Raw genomic sequence first — 23,918 nt, 5'->3', positions numbered from 1 at the left:
TGACTGGTTTTACCATGAACACCCAGAGTGCTGAAGGAGAGGCCTTATTTGACTGAAAGCATCTGGAAAGGCTCCCTGGAGCCTTGGTCCTGGAAAGGGAGAGGAAAGAAGCAGGTGTAGGCTTTGGAGTCGCTTAAATGGCATGGATTTGAATCCTGACTCCACCACCTACTAAATCGTGTGACTTGAGAGGGTGTGTGTGTTTGTGTGTGTGCATGTGGGGGTGGGGGGTAACTCACCTTCTCTTGCTTCAGTTTCTTCTCTGGATTGCCAGGGGGAGTAAATGAGAGTAACACAGTTAGGATTTAGAAAGGTACGTGGCACTTGGTTAGTGTTGAATGGAAGGTAGACATGAAGGACATTCCAGACACAAGCCCAGCTTGAACAAAGGCAAGGAGGTTGGACAACATCACACCTGGTTGAAAACAGGCATATCTGGTAAATATAGGTTTATTTGGTTTGGTCGTCCTCCTCTTCACCCTGGTTGGCATCTGCATGGGAATGCCTGTCCCCCTCTTAGCTGGAGAAATGGTGCCCACTGTCGGGAGGGGAGGCTGCTACATGGGCTAGTTACTGATACTTTCTGTACCTGAACTCATAACCCTTTCTGATGAGCAATACTGCCTGTCACCCAAAGTCAGTATGGGTGTGAATTGTGAAGTTTTGTATAAGTGCTCCGTGCTTTGTGTAATGTCCCATCTGCCATTGTAGGCAACAGGTTCTTAGTTTTTCATTCTCTGTGTTCTGTTTTTTTTTTTTTTTAATATTTTATTTATTTGACAGAAATCACAACTAGGCAGAGAGGCAGGCAGAGAGAGAGGAGGAAGCAGGCTCCCCGCAGAGCAGAGAGCCCGATGCGGGGCTCGATCCCAGGACCCTGAGACCATGACCTGAGCTGAAGGCAGAGGCTTCAACCCACTGAGCCACCCAGGCGCCCCTGTGTTCTGGTTTTTAATCCTAGAGCTTGCCCTCTTGCAGTCCCAAGATGGCTGCTGTAGCACGGAGCATCACATTGCTGTATAACAGCTTTCAGAGGCAGAACTTATGACATCCCTTTGTGCTTCTTTTTAAGAGTGAAGAAAGCTTAACCAATTAATTCCTTACACCTCCACTCCCTGCCCAAGCGCCTTTTCCTCATATCTCTTTGGCAAGAATTATATCACCTATCCATGCTCAAAACGATCCTTGGCAAGGGGAGTGGAATAAACGTAATTGACTTAGGTTAGTTGGCACTAACTTTTTGTCCCCTGAAGTTCGTGGCCCCTGATTGCTGAGCAGAACTAGCAAGGTCTGGGGGTGCCTGGGTGGCCCAGTCAGTTAAGCATCCGACTCTTGATTTTGGCTCAGGTCATGATCTCAGGATCATGAGATCCAGCCCCCGGGAGCAGGCAGGCTCTCCACGCTCAGCGGGAAGTCTGCTTGGGATTCTCTCTCTCTCTCCCTCTGTCCCTCCCCTGTGCACATTCATGCTGTCGTTCAAACAAATCTTAAAAAACAAAACCAAAAACAAAACAAAAAACTCTCCCCCAAAGCTAACTGTAACCTAGTTTTCCTGTGGGGAACCTTCTTTCCCCACTCTCAGAACTGTGTTGGGGGGCAGATGCCCTGGTGGTGTAGATGGAGGAGAGAGAATCTGGCCAGACCTGCCTAATCAGCAGTTCCTTTACACTGGCCCATCTGTCCTTTCACCAATGATGGAGACAAGCCTCTCCTTAGAGGTAAGGTGAAGGACCTTCCACCGGGGCCAATGGAAGCCTGGAACTGGAAGTTGGAGAGGTTCTGGCATCTACGCAATATCCTTGTGTTTTCATTTGGATTCTCCCAAAAGTAGACGCAGAGACAGGGACTGTGTGCAGGTAGTTTATTTGGAGAAAGTTCCAGTTATTACTGCTGCAGAACCAACCACTCCAAAATGTAGAAGCATAAAATAATCACTTTACTATCCCCCCAGAGTCTGTGGGTCAAGAATTCAGACAGGGCACAGCGAGGACGGCTTGTCTCTTCTCCACAATGTCTGGGCCACCATCCAGGTGACTCAACAATGGGGAGTGACTTGATGGCCGGGGCTGGAAGCATCTGGAGGTGACTTCCGTTACCTGTTGGATGGTACTGCCTGGTCAGTAGGTGTAGGGACGCCCACATGTGGCCTCTCCATGTGGCTGGGGCTTCCTCATAGCAAGGTGGCTGGCTTCTAAGAGTGAGTGTCCTAAGAGAACCTGGCAAAAACTTCATGGCCTTTTCCAGTCTCGTCTTAGAAGTCATATAGCATCATTTCTGCAGTGTTCTATTTGAGGGAGCTGTCACAAGTGTCCCCCACCCCTTCCCGGCTTAAGGGAAGGGGACAGAGACTCTGTCTCTTGATGGAAGGAATAGCAAGGTTCTAAAAGAGCTTGTGGGTGGGAGGTGTTGTTGTGGCCATCTTTGGAACACACATCACTGTAGGAGGCGATGCCAGGAAGTACTGGGGAAGGGAGAAATGCCAATAAAGGGTACGCTGATGAGCAGGTTAACTTGGTGGGCAAGTGGGGCTCACTCCTGCTAGGGCTTCTCTGAAGAAGCATTATGCATCGTGCATCAGAATTGTCCCCCCGAGGGACAGGGGCCTGGGTATTTATTCACTGAGTCCTGTCCTTCATTGGTGGAGGGTGGCCTGATGTTGTTACACTTCCCCCTCGACTGGCTGCTCTGTGCTCAAACTAAGGCATCATCTGAGGACCCAGAAGATGAAGCTGCCTCCTTACAGTGTGACCTCAGAGGTGGTCCAAGGGAATTAGGGGCAGGACATCAATAAATTCCTTTTCTATCCACACTGGCCAGAGTCCAGGTTTGTTGTCTGCAGCTAAAGTCTCTGATTACCTGCTCTCCCCATCCTGCCCCTGGGCTCTCTGCTCCTCCCCTTTCATTTTTGACAAAGAATTTCATTCAGCAGGCATTTTGATCTACGGACGACTTTTCTGAGTGTTTGGGGAGAGGAAAGGATTTCTGTGCCATAAAAGGAATATTACAGGGCGCCTGGGTGGCTCAGTGGGTTAAAGCCTCTGCCTTCAGCTCAGGTCATGATCCTGGGGTCCTGGGATCGAGCCCTGCATCGGGCTCTCTGCTCTGCAGCGAGCCTGCTTCCCTTCCTCTTTCTCTGCCTGCCTCTCTGCCTACTTGTGATCTCTGTCTGTTGAATAAATAATAAATAAAATATTGTTTTTTAAAAAAGGAACATTACATTTTAGATTCCCCCACCCCTGAAATGCTCTTGTCCATTTCTACATCCAGGATCCTGCCATGTTGCTTGGTCCCGTTCTCTCTGTTTTCCTCTTCATCTTCTCTTTGTCACTTCTACCAACCCTTGAGTTTCTTGTTCTTATTTTAGGCAGAAAGTTTGCCTCTGTCTTCTGTAGCTTTAGTGCCTACTGAAGAGCTCCCATCTCTGTGGGGTCTTGAGGAAGCTTCACACCTCAGCTGCTTCTCCTTGTCACAAGATGGCTGCCAGGGCCAACCGCGGCAACCTCCTTCACTGCTTATGTCTTAGCTTGGGCATTATACCAAAATACCATAGACTGGGGTTGCTTACACAATAAACATTTATTTCCCACAGTCTTGGGGGCGGGAAGTCCGAGATCAAGGAGTGGTGAACCTCTTCCTGGTTCACAGACTGCTGTCTTCTTGCTGCTGTCCTGTGGGGGAAGGGCGAGGAACTCTCTGGGCTCTCTGCCTGTAGGGACGATCATCACATTCATGAGGGCCTGCCTCCCACCTCCACATGCCATCACACTGAGGATTAGGCTTCCACATATGAATTTTAGGGGGACACAAACTCAGTCCAGAGCAGTTCACATCCAGAAGAGAGACGCCCCCCCCCCACTTCCTTCCAGCAATGATGGAATTAAAGCTTTTCTCTCCAGTCGGATTGGGATCGCTTGAGTCAGGGTTAATTATGTTCTTCAGGGACAGGCCGTGTCTGAGCTGTTTAAGCATGGGTGCTGGAGCCTGTCACCCACTGGGATGACTGGGGGTTGGCCCAGAGGGGATCAGTCAGCCACACCCCTGAGGTCAGCCTCCTTTGAGCCACCTGGAGGCGCTCAGGGGTGGGTGGATGTCTGGACAGATGTGAGGTTTGTTGATGAGGAAAGTGGGGAGTAAAAGCCTGGGTGTCAGTGTCCAGTCCTCTCAGCCCACCTTTGATATCCACGGATGTTGTGGTGGGAGGTGCTGTCCAAGCTCTGCTGGCTTCTCAGCTCCAGCTCCCTGTATCATCCACATTTTCCTTCCCTGTGGGAGCTTTGCTCCTTCACAAGCACATTCCAGAGATGTTAGGGTGTTCATTGATGGGGACAAGAGCTGGTAAGCAAAGCCAGTTTTCCATTGTCACAGGTAGACAATCATGAGAGGTGTTCCAGACCATTTGGAACTTTCCAGACCCTTTTTAAAGACCAGCAGTCCCCAGCCATGTTGTTGCAGTGGTAAGCTCACTAACACCCGCTCTGTCTTATTCTTCTTGCTCCTGGTTCCTGGAATCACCTCCCAGAGGAATGGCCTGCACTCAAGTCTCCAGCTCTGCTACTAGGGCTGGGGGGGGGGGGGGTTGGGAGGGAAGCAAGGGGGCAAAACTAGGGCAAAGGGGCAGTTTCACAGGTCATTCCCCAAGAGTTCTGCCCCTTGCCTGGGTTAAAATGACCTATCTCTTGCTAGATGCATGACCTGGGGCCAGTTGTCTGTCTGTGCCTCAGTTTCCTAACCTGCAACATGGCCAAAAGAAGGGCACCTAATTCATAGGGTTGTTGGAAGAATGAAAACAGATGATGTAGGTAAAGTCCTTAGAACAGTGCCCAACATGCTGTAAGGGCTCAATAAATATGAGCCATTTGATTACATTTTGAATTAATAATAGATCTTGAAGGTCTCTCCGTGCTTGCATTTCTAGACTCATCTCGATGTATTAGCCAAGATTCTTGTTTGCAAGTGAGGAAAGCCAATGTGAATTAGCTTAATGAAAATGGGGACATTTGGCTCTCTTGATAGCAAGGTGAAGCTGGGCCTCAGGAAAAGTGGGTTCAGAGACTGTGTCCCTCACTTGGCAGAGGGATTACCTCCACATGACAGGAACGTGGCTGTCAGTGGGGATTATATTTGGCTTTTAGCAAGAGAAGCCTGACAAGAGAGGTTTAAAACACACTAAAGTGTAACCTTTCATGGAAAAGAGTCTGGAAACAGGAAATCTGGGGTTGGGGTTGTGGCTTCATGGTTGCTGGGGGCACAGACCCTTTCTATTTGTCTACTCCATCCTTTTAGAGTCGGGCTTTTACTCTCAAAGTCACCTTCTGGAAAAGATTGAGGCTGAAGTGCCTGCCTGAAAGGAGGTAGAAACATGGAAAAGCAAGAGGACATGACCCCCCCCCCCCCTTTAGGGGGCTGTCTCAGAAGTCCCATTTAACACTTTTCCTGGCATGTGTTTGGTCAGAAGTTGGTCCCATGGCCACCCCTGGCCACAAAGGCAGCTGGGATATGTAGTTTTCATTCCATGTGGCAGTGTGCTCAGCTAAAATTGGAGTGCTCTTACCAAGGAAAGAGAGAAGGGATAATGATGAGTAGCTAGCTGGTCTTATGACTCAGAGAGATGAAAACAGGAAATTTCCAAATTCTAGCCAGAGGCCCACATTTGAACCAATCAGCTATGGCCATGAGGGACAGAGACATTTTTTTTTTTTAAAAGCATAAGCTACCATTATTGATTATGACTTAAATATGTATAGTTCATTAAAAAATAATTATCATTCATCTGTTATTGGCTAGGCATTGTGCTAGATCTAGGGGATTTAGTGTTGAGCAAAAAGAGTCTTCACTCTCAGTCTCATGAAGTTTACAGTCTAGTGGAGGAGACAGATAATGACCAAATAATCACATGGATTAATGGAAAATTGTACATTGATGGTAAGTGCTGCAGATAAACAGCATGTGACCCCTTGAGGGGAGATGAAGGATGGAAAAGGCATTAACTAGTAAGGGTGGTAGTGACGGTGATGCAGATGGAGTATATATTACTGGTTGAGAGAACAGTTTATGCAAAGGCCCTGTGGCAGGAGAGAGTAAAACTGCTGAAAAGAGGCACCTGGTCATATAGTTGAAGATTCAGCTGGAATGATGGAAAGAGCCACACCAGAGAAGGTTTTAAAAGTCACCCTAAGTGTGTTCCACTTCCTCTCTCCCTCCAGAGGAAGAGTTGGAAGTGTTTTAAGCAGGGAAGTGGGGGTGGTGGGTGGTAGTGATATGATCAGAAAAAAATCCTGCATTTTTAAAAAGAACCCTGTTGCTGCTGTGAAGAGAGGAAGGAGGTGGGGGAGGTGGAATGGATCCAGAGAGACCCGTGAGAAGGCTGGTCCAGGGAAGAGACGGTGGGAGCTGTGGACTGGGATGGGGACTGAGAACATGGAGAGGAACACCACCAGAAGATGGTGTCAGACTGGATGCTAGGATGGGGAGACAGAGGTGGGAGAGATGACTTCTGGGTTTTTGGGTTGCAAGACTGGATGGGCGCTGGTGCTATCCATGGAGGTGGGGGAAGAACTTCACAGCCTCAGACTTGGCTAGTCTGTGCCTTTGGGATATCGAAGAGGAGGTGCCCTGCAGGCAGATATGAATTTGCGGCTTGGAGAGGAGGTTAGAACTGAAAATGTAAATCTGCTAATCTGCCTGTGGGTGGAAATGGAAGCCATGGGTTTCACGAGAGTACAGTGAGATGAGGAGAATCTAGGAGAGAACCTTGCAGAATGCAAAGGAGACAAGAAGGAACAGGAACGGGGTTCCTTCCTTGGGTGTAGGAACATGAGTCCGTCATGACGCTAGGTGGAGCAGCCAGACAGGTATGAGGAGAACCAGAGTTGAGCCTTGGAGGGCTCTGAGAGAACCTTGAAAAGCAGCCTGGAATGTGTGGCCGGTTGAGGTGCTGAGGGTCATGGGTAGCAGGCCTGATCCAGCTGACTTAAACAATAAAGACACTCAGGTCACACACCATGAAGTCTCGAGGCAGCATACCGAGTGGGCTTTAGGGCAGTTTTTTCGGCACTCTGGGATGTCATCTGGGATGTGGGCTTTTTCCGTCCCTTTGCTTTGCTGTCCAGGGTGTGGGCATCAGGCTAAAGCTGGTTCCCTTCTTGGTCACAAGATGATATCCTTCCCTGTTCAAGTTCAGGGAGAAGAGAGACTTGGCTTCCTTTTCTTTAAAGAAGAAGGAGAATTGAACTTTCCTGAAAGATTCCACTGAGCCTCTCCTCTAGTTTCATTGGCCATAATTGAGTCAGAGACCTACCCAGTTATCAGCCCATGGGGGACAGGATTACTCTTCGACCGATCCAGACCACCCCTTAAGCTGATGTTCTGTTCCCAAATTGCATGGCCGCCTGTCAAGGAGGGAAGGATGGGAGCTAGATAGTGGATACCCAGCAGCCATCCCCACCTCCCTCTAGGGTGCCTTCTGTATCGTATGTATGAGTTAAAATCTACATCTCTCAGACTTCCCTGCAGCAAGGATAATGACAGTGAACTCGGCTCGGCCAATTAGATGCTCTCCTGTGGGTGGCGGAAGTGGGCAGGTGCCATTTTCTTAGAGTCTTGTCTCTGGCTGCTGGCACGGTGGTCATGGAGGCCCGAGGTTTTCTGTAACCGTGTACCAGCATTGAGCCGCCAGCACAATGGGAGACAGGAGACAGTTTGAAAAGCAGTGGTGTGGGGGGGGGGGGGAGCGCCTGGTGGCTCAGTGGGTTAAGCAGCTGCCTTCGGTTCGGGTCATGGTCCCTGGGTCCTGGGATCGAGTCCTGCATCGGCTTCTTGCTCGGCAAGGAGCCTGCTTCTCTCTCTCCCTCTGCCTGCTGCTTTGCCTACTGGTACTCTCTATCTCTGTGTTAAATAAATAAAACCTCAAAAAAAAAAAAAAAAAGAATGGCAGTGTTGGGGGTCTCCTGATCCTTGGGTCCTGTTGATAGTGCTGTGTTCTTGAGCTTGGTAGTTCCATGAGCTGCTGGATGCCCGTGTCTGGTTTTGGAAGAGGCGGCAGCTCCCCTGGTGGGCCAGTTCTGTGGGGATGTTCTAGGGGTCTAGCGGAGGGCTGTCCCCTTCAGTCCTTTCAGCAAATATTTCAGCAGCCAGTTCCCTGTGTCAAACACTTTCTGCTTTAAGGGGATTTAATATAGGGAATGAGATGTTTATAAAATGTGGGTCTAGAGTGGCCTCTGCCCCTTGGATCTGAAGCAGATGTAAGTGATGCAACTTTGGGTCAGAAGCAATGTGTAGCCATAGACGACAGTGTGTGGCCGGCAAAGGAAGGCAACACGTGCCTGGGCCCCTCAGCGCCCCACTGGAGATCTGGCAGGGGCCCAAACCACTCTCATTGCTGCAGTCGCAAAGCACATTGCTCAGATTATAGCTACTTGTCTGGGGGTGTGCGAATGGAGAGGCAGACAGGCACCAGGCTGAGGGTCTTAAAGTTGAGTGTACCACCCACAAAAGGAGGAATCCTAAAAGGTGGCCCCGGGGGAGATGAAGTTCCAGCCCCTCGCCTGGCATCCAGTCCCCAGAGCACATGGGCCTCACCTCTCCATGGGTCCATGCTGAGGGGTGCAGTTGAGTAGCATGCTGTGACGGTCCCCAGTGAGATTTTTAGTAAGGCAAGGACCTATGTGTATTTTGAAAGAACACCAAGGCAGCTGGCAAGGAGGATGGATCGGTTGTTCAGCATCTTCGTGGAGACTTTTGAAGACAAGCCGTTCACTGGCTGTAGGGACAGTTTACTGTTTTGGGACAACTTTGCCTGCTGACCAAAGCTGACCTTTTGGCATGCATGTACTTGCTCAGGTGTGACCAAAAGGGCTGGCCAGAGACTCAGCCGAAGCAGCAGAGGATGAAGTGGGGGAAGAAATAGGGGTTGTAAACTGGCTGTCAAGAGACAAGTCTAGCTCACTGTTATATTCGTTTGGCAGGTAGAGTTAACTTGAATTCTTTAAGGTGAGACACAATCTCTCCTGTTAGTCCCAGTTTCCAACAGTCCTTAATGAAGTCCTTAATGAAAGGAAACTCTTTTATTCATACTATTAATTTTGTTCTTGAAATCTTTGAGTTTGCAACTCCAGTATTTGAGGAATATTTAGGACTGAGGAATGTCTGTGGATGTCAAAGGACACCCTCCCCCAACCCTCCCCACCCCCTGTGGGTGTGTGTGTGGTGGGGGGCAGCTACAGGGCAGTCAGGCTAGGGGGAGGGAAATGGAGTGGAAAAAAAATTTAGCTGCAGTCAACAAGATTAATAGAAAACAAACAAACAGGATAAATATGTTTTAAAAATGTAAAAAGGAAAAAAGAAAAAAATCCAGCTGCCTCTCAGATGCCACCCCTGCCCACACTGCTCCCCAATGACAAGGTCTAGAGGCAATGCTGAGTGGCCAAAGTCCCTTTAATATCCCTGAATTGCGTTACAAGTAATACTGCTGGAGGTGAGGAAGGGACAGGGGTCTGGGATGCGACATGGGGGAGGAGGAGGGAGGGGGAGCGCCAAGCGCTCATACAAAATATGGCCAAAAGGCTTAGCATGCATGGAAAATTATTGCTGTCGGAAGTTCCTATTTACAGGGTCAACACCCTCTGTAATTGCTTCTGCGACCCATCTCCCTCCCCCACATCCCTGCTGCCTCCCTTCCCCAGGCGGCCTGGAGCTTTGAGAAGCCCTAGAGAAGTGCCCCTGCTCCAGCTGGCCCCTCCAGTCTCCACCCTCCTTTGTGGCTGAGGGGAGAGAGGGAGGGTAGGAGAGTCCAGGACTCCTGCCCCCAGAGCTGGGCGCCTAGTGATGGGGTAGAGGCGTGTGCTTAGTTAAAGCAGAGAGGGCCAGGGCCTGTGAGCCTGGAGGTGTGTGCTTCGGTCCTCGCCCGGGCATGCAAAAGCGCGGCGGGGGAGGTAGTGGCGGCCAACATGGGGCGGCTGGCAGCCCCCGCCCCTCTGCCTGGGGGAGTTGCATAGACATGGCCGGGAGGGAGCGCTCCTCCCGGGAGCGGAGTGGGCCGGAGGCCCCAGTGGGGTCCGGGGCTCAGTCGGTCCCTGGAACCTGGGGTCCCTCAAGAAGAGGAATAAATAGGAAACGAATTGAGGAGGTTCGTCTCTCCGGTCTCCCTGGAGTGGGAGTGGAAGGCTCAGGAGGGCGGGGACCTGCCCCATGACTGGACCTCCTCATACAGCTCACCCCCCAAGTGTAGGGTCAGCAGGCTATCCCTCCCATTCTCGTGCCCCCTTCCCCAGAGAGTTCAGGCTCTGACGAGGGTGAGGCTCCTCCCTCACTCCCCAGATGGGGTGTGTGTGTGGTGGGGGGACAGCCTTCTATGGCCTTTGCTGTCCCTCTCCTTGCCTGGCTCCCTGACCTCCCAGTCCAGCTGGGGAAGCCAGACCATCCCTGGGTGAGGCCAAGAGATTAAATATAATAATAAATAGATAAATAATAAATAAACAAATAAATAACTGGAGAGGCCCAGCCAGACAGGGGGAAGGGCATTTGTGAGGTGCCCCGGACTCCCCCCCAACAAATAAGGAGGGGTACCTGTAGTCCTGGGGGTGGGGGAAAGTGCTCAGAGAATCTGGGGAGAGGGCAGCTGGAGGCTGGAAGCCCAGGGAGGGGCTGTCCTGGGGTGAGAGGAGGACTACATTAGGGGGCAGGGCCTGAACTGCCCCTCAAGTCTGCCCCAGGTCAGGTGAACTCAAAGGGGTAAGAGTTGCTGGAGGGATGAAGGGGTCTGGAGAGAATAGGGGGTGGAAGTGGTTGAGAAGGCCCCAGGACTGAAGAGAGTGGGAAATACGTGTGAGCGAAGTGTAGGGGGTTGTGAATGACTGGACCTAAGGCCTGGTTACAGAGGGGATCAGGGACAGACTGGGGACTTTAAAGAGGGGTGAGGATTCAGTCCCTAGATGGGCACACATACAGCAAGAGTCGGCAGAGGCCGAAGGAGGGTCTGGGGTTGAAATGTGGCCTGGGAGCTGCAAGGCCTGTGTACCGCGTGGATGGGGAAACCAGGACAGACATGAGAGTCAAAGGTAGGTTTGAGCTTTAGACTGGGGTTCCGATAGAAGAATAGTAGGAGAGACTCAGCTGAGAATCGAGAGGAAGGGTCTGAAAGTTGATAGCAGAGAGGGGCGGGGTCTGGGAGAGGGCGGGAGAACATTCCGGCTCTGGGGCCCCGGGAGAGGTGCGGACCTGGTGCCTGAGTTGGGAGCCTTGAGGGCGGTACAGGGGGTCAAGGTCCGAGTCTGGGGATCAGAAAGGACAATGTGGTCATGTGGTGGAGGGAGCCAGTGCGGGAGGTGAGTGGTGGGTCTGGGGGCAGGAGAGGAAGGTTCCGGACTGGGAGTGGGGGTGGGGGAGGGTTGTTCTCCCCCACCCCCACCCCCCAGGGGCGTGGGCAGGGAAACGCTGCTGGGGCGCTTAGAGGACGGAGATGGAGGTGGGGGCCCGAGGGCAGCAGGCGGCTCAGCTGGCAGCGCCGGCGGGGGGCGGCGGGGGCGGCTCGGCCCCCTTGACGCAGGCGGCCTCGCAGTGCTTGTGGAGGTAGGACTTGAGCGCGAAGCTCTTGTCGCACTGGCGGCAGCGGTAGTGCTTGAAGGCCGAGTGCGTCTGCATGTGCGCGCGCAGGTTGGAGCGGTCGGCGAAGGCCTTGCCGCAGTGCGCGCAGCCGAACGGCTTCTCGCCGGTGTGCGAGCGCATGTGGCCCTGCAGCAGCCAGGGCCGCGAGAAGGCCTTGCCGCACACGCCGCACTTGTGGCGCAGGTTGTGCGTGAGCACGTGCATGGCCAGCGCGGGCATGGACACGTAGGCCTTGCCGCACGTCGGGCACTTGCGCGCCAGCTGGCTGTCCAGGCTGCGGTGCGTCTGCTTGTGGCGGCTCAGGTTCGACGACGTGGCGTACGTCTTGCCGCACTCGGCGCACGCGTGCCGGTGCCCGCCGCCCGCCGGCGCCCCCGCGCGCCCCGCGCGTCCCCCGGCGCTCCCGGCGTCCCCCGCGCCGCCCGCATCCCCGCCGCCGCCCCCGCCGCGCCGCCGCCGCGAGCGCCCGTCGGAGATGAAGAAGGCGTCCATGGAGTAGCTGTCGGTCACGGCCGCCTCCCCGCGGAAGTAGCGCGCCGACAGGCTGGACTGCGGGCTCTCGGGGTCGCTGTACTCCTCCGGCGCCGCCGGCGGGTAGGCGGGCTCGGCCGGCGCCAGCTCCAGGCCCGGCTTCTGGTCCGCATCGTAGCTGCTGGGGGGCAGGCAGTGCGGGGCGTAACCTGCAGGGGAGGGAAGGGAGCGGGGAAGAACGTGAGGCGCCGCCGAGGGCCGGTCACTTCGCGCGCCCTCCAGCATGGCGTCCCCGTGCTCGCGCTTGGGAGACGTTGGCTGCCTGCCGGTAAGACAGTGGTCCCCGCTGTGCACCTTCCCCCTGCCTGGGTTCAGATTCCTTTTCCATGGTCCAGGATGAAAACAACCCCTGCACCACCCTCTCGGAGCACGGTGCTCCCACGGTTCTACTGGCTGTGCGCTCACTATTTTCTGAAGTCCTCACAACCACGCAGTGAAAATCTTACTGGTATTACACCCACTTTACAGATAGAGACAAAAAGAGTCTGTAAATTCGCAGCTAGTAAGTGATGGAGCCAAGATGCAGGCCTTAGCAGGTTGACGCCAAAGGCCATGCTGTCTTTATTCTAACAACATTCTGCTGTTTTGGTGCTTGCCATAACATCTCTGAATCTGTTTTTTCATCTACAAAATGGAGCTTATTTGGACACTGCCTCCCAGAGTCTTTGTGTTAAATGATGAAAAGAAGTTAAGTGATGAAGAGAAGTGTGCGTTAAGCGTGCTCCAGGCTCTGCTTCTGGTTTTTGTGTGTTAACTCATTCAACCCTTATAGACGTGCAAAGTTGGTATTGTTATCATCCCCATTTTCCGTGTAAGGAAATCGGGAAAGAGAGGGAGGGAGGGAGCACACAGTAATTGCTATATAAATGTTAGCTATTATAATTACACTTTTTGCTTGCTTGAAAAAGTGACTTCACTGAAGATTATTTGTCTGCCTCTCCCACCCAACTATGAGCCTCCAAGGGCTGACTCTGTGTGCCCAGCATGTGCGCTGCTTAAAAAAGGTGTGTAATAAGTAGATGTTGCATAAATGAATTAAAAATCTTGGTAGACCCACCTCCCAGGGATGCTAGAGGATTTAAGAGGTCAAGTGTGGGGCATGTTATAGGCGGTCCAGGAAGGGGACATCCTTGTCCTTGCTCCCAAGCCTGTTTTGCTCCCAGCTCCACTAGAAGCATTCTGGAGTCTCCCTGTAAGAATTCACCTCCCCCTGGAGTTGGATCAGAAATCCTGTCTACTTGGGTTTTTGTGACTGGTGGGTAGACAGACTGAGGCTCTCCCAGGGGATTCAACAGAGGCTTCCCAACTGCAGGGGCCACCTTGATTTGTCTCTCCCCTCAAAACCTAGCCTGGTCCTAGCACCCTCCCAAGAGGACCCTGAGGTCTGGGCTTCCAGGAGAATTTCTGGCAGATATGCACAAGCTTATCAACCTGGCACCAAGGTTGTGTGTCCATTGTCTTTCGATTCCGGGAGGACAGTGAAGGTTAGGCCCCTTTCTGAGGTTTCAAGCTGGGGAAAGCTGGGCAAAGTAGGAGATTTGACCCTCTCTTTCTGACCTTGAGACGTGCTCTCCCCACATTTCACCTTAAACGTCCCCAACTCAAGAAAGCAGGTGAAAGAGGACTTTGTAAGCTGGGGACTGGATTCAGAACCTTCCTTCCTTGAAACATCCTGCCTCATTCAGCCTCTGTATCTTTTCCTCTCCTCCGGGATTGGGATGGTGATAGAGTAAAGTCTGTGCAGACTGTCCCCCAGCCGTGAAGACAAGTTTAGGCCCCTTATTTTTTTTCTTCTTTCCCTTCAGATGTTGGCACAGAACCCGCTGCACACAGAAGTGGTTTGGGATTGTGGGGGTGGATGACTCAGTAGGGAGGGGCTCTGGTTGCAGAGAAGGCAGTGGTGCTGGCAGTTTTTTTTTTTTAATTGGGGAGGGAAGGTTGCCCAGCCTCTGAGCACCGAATCCTCTCCTACTGTCTGCCTTTGGTCTGGAGGTTCCCCCACCTCCCAGTCCAGGAATCAGGCTTCACACTCATGCCCCAAAACATTCAGAGAGTATTGTTTCAACTAAGTTAAATACCTTCAGACACTTCCAGATCTCCTCTCTCTTATATTTCCACTGTAACTACTGGGAATAATGATGACAATAGCTAATATTTACTGAGCACTTACTGTGTGCCGGGCCCTGTGCTAAGCGCTTCACTCCCCTCACCTGACCAAATGTCACAAAACCACTTCTATCACAGGTAACGAAATGGAAGGATGGAGCCAGGATTGGGATCTACTGCACTGCTCCCCTTGTTTTCCACCCCCAGAGGCCCCCGAGGCAGGGGCTACAGCTGGGTGGTTCACCTCCTATCCCTGGTGCCCCATCTTGTGGGCACAACGTAAGTTATTTGTGAAATGGGTGATGAATGGTGATAAAGATTTGCCAGGCCAGCCTTACCCCCCAGCCCAGCAGGATCTGTTACAAGCCATTCTGTCTGGCTGTTCTTGGACAGCTTGATTCCCCGCAGAGATTCTGGGTGACCTTGAGCAAGTCACGCCCCTCTCTGTGCCTCAGGGGATAGATAGTACAGGATCCATCTGCAGGGGATAACTGATCTTGTGACCAGCGCCTCTTATGTTCTGTTATGAAATAAGGATGGCATACTAGTTGAGAACACCACCTTGGTACCAGGCTGCCTGAATGGAGTTCCAACTTTACGGTGCCCAGCTGTGTGCCCTTAGACAAACTGCTTGACCTCTCTGTGTCTCTCTTGCCCCAGCTCTAAAATGGGGGATAATGTAAGCATGCATACAGTTGTAGTAAGGAGTCCATGAGTAAACAAACAGAGAAAAATGAAGAAATAATGATGAACATCCTAGAGCACTTAACATGTCAGATGCTGTTTGAGGGCTTCATATGCACGAATGCATTCCATCTTTATGACTCCAATTGGCACCATCTTACAGATCAGGAAATTTAGACACAAGGTAATTAAGTAACATGCCCAGCAAGTGACTTAGAGCCAGGATCCCGCCTCAGTGCTGGGCACATTGCAAACCCCTGATACATGTGTGCTGTTATTGTTAGTAATAATAATAACCTTCCCAGCTGGGTTTCTGTGTTGCAGTTTTCTTGGCACTTGCCAAGACACATCCTGATGTTCTTCTCTGGGCCTCTGTTTCCTCAGGATGTGTAATTTTTACATCATGTTCGGGGTGAGGAGACTTCTGGTGGGGTAGTAGGAGGAGTTCAGTGAACCAGGCAAGTCCTCACCGAAATTGGGCTTCCTGCCCGTGGTGCCCTCTGGTGGCAGCGTTCAGCACTGCAGCACCGTACTCCTGTCGCTGGGGGGCTCTTTACATAGAAATAGGGGTTCCTCAAACAAAGGCTGGTCTTCTGCCTAGGGATGGATGCATAACTGGCTTCAGGCCGGGCATTGCAAGCCAGACCTGATTTCCCGCATCTGTGGAGCTCAGGATGGGTTGTGGGGGTGGGGGAGGAGTTGGGGGTTCTATGAGAGTTTGCATGGTCACATTAGGACTAGGTGGTTCTAACTTGCTTTGTGACCTTGGCCAGGTTACTTAACCTCTCTGGATTTGGTCTGTATAGGAAGAAGGCTGACTGGTATGCTTTAAAGGCTCACTCTGCCCCGTGGCTGAATAGATCCTCAGGGATGCCCATTTTCCTGTCCTCCACACACACCCCAACTCCCCCTCAGCTCCACCTCATCCTCAGATCAGCCTAGACTTCTCCCTGTCTATGTGACCTTGGCAAGTTATTTAACCTTTTTGTGCCACGTATGTGTAAGGGAGCATATAATAGCATATAATAGCATTAAATGAGTTAATGCATATAAAGTGCTTAGTACAATGCTTGGCACACAATAGCCTCTCAAGCTGCTTTTATTATTGTCATCATTATCATCCCTGCATTTCTGGTGATATCCTTCTAATCTACCAGGAATAGGAGACACACACGGGTGTCTCAGGCTGGTATGGGACCCTGCGCAAAGCACCTCACCTCTCTGGTCCTCAACCCTGGAGAACCCTCAGGACACTCTAAGTTGTGCTCTGACTGTGCATGGAACAGATGGATTTTAGGTGCTTTTCTCTGCTCCACAGGTGACCAGAGATGGCTGAGCTGCCTGTCCTCCACCTGACAGGGTGAGACAGGGCTCTCCTGTTTGGGTCCCAGTAGAGGCAGGAATGGCCAGGAACCCAGAGAGAAGACCAGGGACACACTCATCCTGGCTCTTTTACCCATATCCTAGCTGTGTGACCTTGAGCAAGTCACACAGCCTCTCTGAGCTCAAATCCCCTCTTTGAGGGATAGGGACCAGAGCCACCCCTGCCACTTGGAGGGACACTTTGGAGATACAGCGATATCGCACACGTGTCACCTGAGAATGACTTTTGGTGTTCTCTGCCTACAAGTCTTAATACTTTAGATGGAAGGTCCAGAATCGATTAAAAAATTAAAAATCCTGCACTCAAAGGGGTGGTGGGAAGGGAATTTCATGGAGTTTAAGGTGCTGGGTGCTCCACAGACACAGTCTCATCGGACTGGCCCCTTGGGGTGAAGGCAGGGGGCATCTTGAGTAAATACCACCACTGCTGCCTACCACTGCTTCCCGTCAGCCTCCCCCTGTACCAGGCAGGATGTGACGCCCAGAGGCCTGGGGGCCCAGAGAGGGGAGAAGGTTTGCCCAAGGTCACTGGCAGAGAAATTAGGCTTACAACCCTCCAGAGTCTGTGTTTTTTCCCAAAACACCCCAACTGGATGGAGACTGCTGGTGGTGGGAAGTTTACAGTTGGTGCGGGAAAGGGGCAGTGGGTTTCTTCAGATAACATCACCTAGTTGGCCTGTGTCTGATGGGTTGATGAGGGGCTTGGACTGGGGAGGAGCTGCTTGGGAAAATGCTCCTGCCCCTTGTACATTTTTGCAGATAAAAGTAGTACAAGTAGTGATTGACACTGAGTACTTATTGTATACAAGGTGCCCTGCTCAGTGCTTTGTGCACACTAGCTCCTGACGGAGGGAACCTGATAGTCACTTCCTACAGTGCCCTGCGGAAGCCGAGGCCCAGAGAAGGGCCTTGACCCACCTCAGGTCACAAAGCAAGCTCTTTGGTCACAAGCTCTCGTAAGAGCTAGACCAGCCCCCTGCTTCTTAGTCCTGGACTCCTTTTCCTAGCCTCTCCCAGATTCCTAGGGTTCCAAACTTCCTGCCGGGAATTTCCAGCCCCCGTCCCACTTCCCTGCCTTGAGATGGGCAGAAAAAGAGAGGGGCCTGGTGGTGGGCCAGCTTTCCAGGTGGCCCACTTTCCTGAGGAGGGCCCAGCCCTGCTTGGTGGTGGGAGCTGGAGGGGCTGCTGCACGGGTATATTTAGAGCTGCTGCTTGCTGTGCCAGGGCCTCGGGCCTCGAGAATCAGCTCCAGCCAGCTGAGCAGAAAGCCAGGTCTGTCAGCAGCAAAGCGGGATAAAAATAGTTTCTCCTGTCTGCTCACAGAGCTGGGCAAAGGGGCTGGTACCTCCCCCTCCCCTTATTATAGCATCTTTGTTAGCTGTTCCCTGGGCACTGGACCAGAAATGACACCCACCTCCTCCAAGGGCTTGGCAGCTGGTACACCTGCCCACTGGGGAGGGGTCCCTGAGTCCAGATGATCAGGGGACAGAATGAGGTCTGGCCCAACGTGACCACGGCTGTAGGGTGTGGGACTGATGCCCACTGACCCAGGCCCAGGGAGTGTCTAGAGGATTCCAGAGTCCCTCCCCACTTACTCCCCTCCAGAAATCCCACATACTCTGTTTTTTCCTGACTGTGACCCAATTCCTGTGGCCCACAGGGAGGTCCACAGCTCTGCAGGAATCAATAGGAAAGATTTTTCAAGGGGTTGTGGAGATAGGAGTAGGTGGCTTAGGGTCTTGAATTGCCTAGCAGCGGCTGGTGGAGCAGCCTCCTGCTCCCTTGGGGGAATCTCAGCAGGCCCTTGCACAATGCATGCAGGCTTTCCAAGCCTCCCACTTTCTGCCCTACCCTCTCTGCTCCAGAGGGGTGCAATCAGAGGGCCTATTCCAACCTCCCTTCCTACCAAAGACTGGCAGCTAGAGACAGCTGGGAGGGAGGTCAGGGACTGTGGGGGCCCCATCTCTCTCACTGTGTCCCCCAGAGGACCTCTAGGCTGTGAGTGTCCCTAGAACGTGTAGATGAAGCACTCAACAGGGAGATGTGACTGGGTCCACCATTTATGCCCTTGTGACCTCGTGCGAATGATGGGCCTCTCTGGCCTCATTTGCCTTTGTAGGTTGGAGATAATTCTACCCCCCAGCCCCCGTGCCCATTGCCCTTTGCCCACAGCGTGTGGGGAGACTGGGGCGTGCAGGGAGTCTTTGAGATATATAAATTGCTGTGCTGACGTAGGGACTTGTGTTCTGCTCTCCCTCAGGAACCACAAACTGAGACTGTTTGAAGAGTGGGTGCTCAGCTCCAGGCCTTCATGTCCCCTTTGTGACCCCAGGTTTTCGGGGAGGCTGTGGGTCCCAGATTCTATATCCCACATGGGCCCTGTTATTCCACACTCCCACTGACTAAATCTTAGGAAAGTCAAATTTCTGGATCCCTAGAAGGTCAGAGCTGAAAGCAACTTCAACTGCTTGAGTTCATGAAAGGGAAACTGAGGCTGGAGTAGGGGAGGACTCGTCCAAGGCCACAGAGAAAACTAATGGTGGGTATAAGACTTGAGCCTCGGAAGCCTCGAGAATGGACCTGGACATGACCTTGGACTAGAAATATGACCTGGGGCTTAATCCTGGACCCTGAACCTGAGCATTGACCTGGACCTGATCTTAGACATTGAAACTTGAACTTGGACATGAATTTGTTCTGAATATTAGGACCTATAACCTTGCACATTGACCTTGGACCTAGACCTTGAACTTAAGGTTGAACATGAATGTTAGGCTTGGATCTCAGATCTGGACCTGGACATTAGACTGGACATTGGACCTGGACTTTGAACCTGGACCTCTGACCTGTCTCTAACCTGTATCGTGGACCTAGACCAAGACTGAGACGCCAGGGGAAGTGGTAGTTAAAGAAGAGCCAGATGGGCCTGCTGTGTGTCCTTGGGCACCTCCCCAGCCTTCTCTGGGCTCCCTCTGCCAAGGGATTGGGGCAGCCCTTTTGCATCCCTGCTCTCAAGATGGATTTTCTGAGGTGTGGGGTGGAAGCATTGGGGATTTTCAGCCAGGCTTCCAGGCCTGGCCTGGAGCGACTCCCCGGCGCCATTAGAGGGAGTGAGAGGAAGTGGGCGCTGGTATAATGTGGTCAACTAGATAAGCCCATGGGCAGGAGTAGGAGTGCTTCCCCGGCCTGCTGGGGAGGCTTAATGTAGCTGTGGAGGGCAGACAACTGTGTTATTGGATTGGCATTGATCCCTCATCTGCCTGGGTCAGATGCACTCTGAAGAAGTATGGAGGCAGAACTCGGCTGGGGGTACAGAGAAAGGGGGATGGGGAGCCCGGCTGGAGTTCCGAGTTAGGGTGTGAGAGTGTGAGGGAGTGAAGCTGTCTTCGGCTTGCGTCCGTGGAGACTACTGCTGTGCAGATAGATGAGCAGTAGCCTGCTCTGGGATGGCTCAGAGTGCCCAGCATCTCCCCAGGGTGGGGGCCCAGCGCCTGCAAAGCGGTGGCCTTGACGGAGTTGGAGGACGAGGGTGTGAGAGGGTTGGGGGATGTGAGTTGGCATCTCACAAGACTGAATCTGTGTTCAGCATCACCCAGGCACCGAGGCAGGAAACAGTGGAGGAGCAAGAGGAGAGGGAGGGGGAGAAATGAGGCATTGTATTGGACAGGATGGTGGAATTAAATCTGGTCTCCCTTCTTTGGGGAGCTATGCAGAAAGGCCTGGAGATTTTTTTTCCATTTAGGAGGCTTCCCCTTCCCTATTTTGGGGTTCTTTGGGCTGGTGGGGGCGGCCTGGAGCACCAATGCACCTGCTGCACCCTTTGCCCAGCCCTCAGAGGCTGAAAAGGGAGGGAGTAGGGAGGCAAAGAAGGCTGTGTGTGTGTGTGTGTGTGTGTGTGTGTGTGTGTGTGTAGGAGGAGGAGTCCTCCAGGAATCCTCAGCACTCCCAGGCATTCCCTGAGCTGGGGAGTACACCTCTTTCATTTGGGGCCCTGCATCTTCCATCAGTTAGGAGCCTGTGGTTCTTCTGACCTCCACATTCACAGGCCCCCTCCCCACACCCCTCCCCAGCTTCCCCTCCCACAAGCTTCATCCTGACCCTGTGGCCGTTGCTGCAGGAATGGCTTGTAAGAGGATCTTTCTAATAACTGGAACTATCTCCAGTCCCAGGCCCTTCCCCCCTTCCCCCTCCCTCCCTCCCTCCCTCCATCTCCTCACCTCCCCCCCTCCTCTCTTTCTCCTTGTTTACCCAGCACACTTACACACGCTAGGAGAGAAAAACGTCGGCTCAGCAATTTTTCACACTTCCCTCAAACGCTCAGCAAGGTTATTTCCGGCAGAGCGGAGACAACGGGCCACTAGCCGGCAGGCTCTCTGAGGACCCCCAGCACCCTGTCCACCCATGGAATGAGGGAGCCTTCACTGTCCAGTCTAGCCACACCCCAGGGATAGGAGAGGCCCTTGAAAACAGGATGAGGCGGACCCTGTGTTTCCCAGCCATTCCCAGGCTGGAAGGGTCACCCCCGGTCTCTGGCACAGGCCCTTTACCGCAGGCACTGCCAAAGCAGCTAGGCCAGGGTGCCTGTCCTCACTGTAGGGCATCCTGCAGAGAATGAAGCTAAGAAATACCTGTTCTCAGAAACTCTGCCACCCTCAGCCAGGCATTGGATGGCAAACAGAATCCTACAGAGACCCTGACAATGGCCCCCTGCAGTCCATTAGACCCTCATCCAGGCATCTCCAGTGCCTCCCATCTCACAGTTGACCTTCACAAAAGCTGAGCTTGTTGGAAGGATACTTAGTTCAACATCCAAACTCTTTCGCTGCTGGGGAGACAGGACCAGAGAAGGGAAGACGCTTGCCTAAGGTCACACAGTGAGTCAGAGACCTGGTCTCCCAGAGTTCCAGGCCAGACTATCACGACAGCCTCAGGATTCTCTGGAGGCTAGGGAGCTGGTCTAGAGCCCTTTGGGGGAAAGGGCCAAAGACAGGGGAGGTTCTAGGGTGTCAAACCCGGTGGATCCCCACAGGAACACCCTTGCTGATAGCTTTGCCCCAACTTTTGCCTTGACCCCACCATTCACTCAAGGGTTCCTTTCAAAGCTTTTGGAGACTGAATTCAAAACAAGGCGCTCCTGTCACCCTCCTGAGGCTTAGTTTGCAGTTTGGGCTGTGCAAGAGAAATTCTCTAAGCTTCTCTGGGTTTCCTCAACTGGCCTGGGGACAGGACCATTGGGGCTTCAGGGGGTGGGAGCCCGGGGCTTTGTGTCAGTCCCCCAAGGGATCCACATCCTCATCTTGCAGGCATTTCAGTTCCTACCCAGATCCTAGCACACGTACTCCCCAGCCCTGGCATGGTCCCAGGTCTACCCTCTGTCCTGCCAGCACTCATACAAGCCCAGCCATATCCCTGGGCCTCTGTCCTTGACCCCAAGAGGCCCTGGGGTCAAGAAAAGAGGACAGTAGAATAAGGGGACATATAGGCAATGGAAAAAGAGGGTTGGTTCTCTGGGGGAGGCACAAGGCTGAGGAACTATAGCTGTATCCCTGATCACTCCCTAATTTCTTTGACCTTGATGAGGTCACAGAGCCCTTTGCCCAGCGCTTTCTTGCTACCTGGCTTGATAGAGTGATGGAATGTGGGTGAAGTGCTTGGAAATCCCTAAGGTGAAAACTCCCATCCTCCTGGGCCCCTGCCTTCACCACCTCACCTCCCCCCAGCCCTTTCTTCTCTTCTTTTTCTCCCCTCCCCTCTCCTCTCCTCTCCTCTCCTCCCTCACCCCTCCTCCCCCCCCACACACCCCAAAGCTGATGCCACATGTGATGTCAGATTTCTTACTGCCAAAGGGATGCCTCTTCTCCAGACACCGGCCTGGTACGGGCCATGAGAGGAGAACCCTTTTGTGATCCCCTTGATGGGGGATGGGGTCTACACAGGCAGTCTCTGATTCTTCTCCACACCCTTCAGAGATCACCCCTTCTGAGGCTGAATGACCTCGCTTGTCCCTCAAACCCTTGTCCCTGCAGGAACTTGCTCTGAGAAGAGATGGAGTGTGTTGGGGGTGGGGGACTTACAAGGAACAGCAGGGCTGGCTCTGGAGGGGGTTGAGAAGCTGGAGTGGGGAAGGAGTGCAGCCCAGGGGATCAGGAGCCACTTTGGGGGAACACCTCCTAGAAATCCCCTCTTTCTTGCAGCCCCAAGGACAGGCCCAGCCTTTGGCAGGCATGTGGCTGAGGGTAACAAAAGAGTTGCTGAAAGAGGGGGCCTGGGTACACTTGTCTGGCATCGCCAGGGGGAGCAGGCTTGAAGGGAAGGAGGGGGGCCCCCAGCTACACCCAAGGAGCCAGCCCTATCTCCCCAGGGACTGGTAGTCCTGGCTTTCTTATCTTCCCCACTAGGGCAGTACACTCAGGCAGCCAGCCTCCTTCCCTCCACCAGGGAGAGGGGACCCTCATACTGCCTTGTGCATTAGCCCCCCAGCATTAGCCCTTCGTGGGTGCCTCTCTCTCTTTCCATTCTCTCACCACCTCTCACTCCAGCCCGGTTCTAGGGCCACAACTTTCAAAGTCTCGGCTGGCGCGTGGCTGTGGGATGGATGGACCCTGCGCCTTTCCCTTTGTAGGGACCTAGCCCCTGCCCCGCCCGCCCGGCCCTCGGGAAGCCCGGGAGGCGCACACAGCCAGGGAAATCTCCTCCCGGGGTTCCCTGCCGCGCGCACCCCTCCTCGTGGCCCGAGATGGGGAGGGCCCGAACTCCCCTCCCTCTCCCCCCCACCCCCCCGCCGGGTCCTACTCACCGTTGTCCCCGGGCGGCCCCCGGGCGCCAGGCAGCACGTAGGCGGTCTCCAAGGGGTGGTAGGTGGGGGCCGGCACCCCGCTGCACTGGAAGCCGTCCCCTTTGATCTTCTTTACCAAGAAGGAGCGCGGCATGGTGCGACTGGCGGGGGGCTCGGCGGGGGCACTTGCGTGGGGCCCCGGTGGGGGGAGGCGGCCAGGCGGGCGCGATTGGCTGTCTGCGCGGGGTTTCAGCACTGGACAGCTCCCAGCGGGCGGGCGGGCGGCAGCGCGGAGCCGGCACCGGTGGCGGCGGCCCCGGCTCTGGCTCGGGCTCCCGCTCGGGCTTGGCGGCGGCGGCGCGCAGACGGGCGATCGCTGGAGCTGTGCTCAGCACTCCGGCTGCCGGCTTTATATGGGACGCAGGCTGGAGGAGATCAGGTGGTCCCCTAGCAATGGAACTGTTCAGCGCTCTAATCCATCAAATGTCCCCCAGGACAATCGCTCCGCACACGTTCCCCTGAACCGGCAGCGGTGGGGGCAGGCCAGGCGCAGGGAGCAGCGGGCAGGCAGGAGGGGAGAAAGTGAGGGCGAGAAAGGCGCAGAGATATAGAGAGACGGAGAAAGAGGAGTGGGGGGGGGGGGGGAGGAGAGAGAGGGAGAGAGGAGAGAGGAGATACACAGAGAAAGACAGAAAGAGGCATACAGAGAAAGAGAGAGAGAGACACGCACACTGAAAGAGGTAGAAATAGAGACCAAGATAAGGACAAAAAGACACGAGAGAAACATAGGAAAACAGATATGGAAAGAAGTAGCAACACACGCTCACACACCCATGGG

The 23,918-nt window shown here is 53.5% G+C and overlaps 1 protein-coding gene across 1 annotated transcript; it reads right to left on the bottom strand.

Annotated features, from left to right (window-relative positions):
* Window positions 1-9,414: 9,414 nt before the first annotated feature.
* On the bottom strand, window positions 9,415-23,692 carry SCRT2 (scratch family transcriptional repressor 2). The gene is made up of 2 exons (XM_045981160.1): window positions 23,102-23,692; window positions 9,415-12,281 (listed from the first exon to the last, which is right to left on the bottom strand). The coding sequence occupies exons 1-2, from the start codon at window positions 23,232-23,234 to the stop codon at window positions 11,488-11,490; spliced, it is 927 nt and encodes a 308-aa protein (XP_045837116.1). The 5' UTR covers window positions 23,235-23,692; the 3' UTR covers window positions 9,415-11,487.
* Window positions 23,693-23,918: the final 226 nt, after the last annotated feature.

The sequence above is a fragment of the Meles meles genome, chromosome 16 (assembly GCF_922984935.1).
Source record: "Meles meles chromosome 16, mMelMel3.1 paternal haplotype, whole genome shotgun sequence".
In the NCBI taxonomy this organism is placed as follows: domain Eukaryota; kingdom Metazoa; phylum Chordata; class Mammalia; order Carnivora; family Mustelidae; genus Meles; species Meles meles.
This window is presented reverse-complemented; position numbering and strand designations above follow the sequence as displayed.

Bases quoted from the DNA above. Each gene is read 5' to 3' on its own strand.
- SCRT2 (XM_045981160.1), bottom strand. From the start codon at position 23,234: ATGCCGCGCTCCTTCTTGGTAAAGAAGATCAAAGGGGACGGCTTCCAG. The intron at 12,282-23,101 runs GTGAGTAGGACC...CCTCCCCTGCAG, and splicing joins GGGGCCGCCCGGGGACAACG to GTTACGCCCCGCACTGCCTG.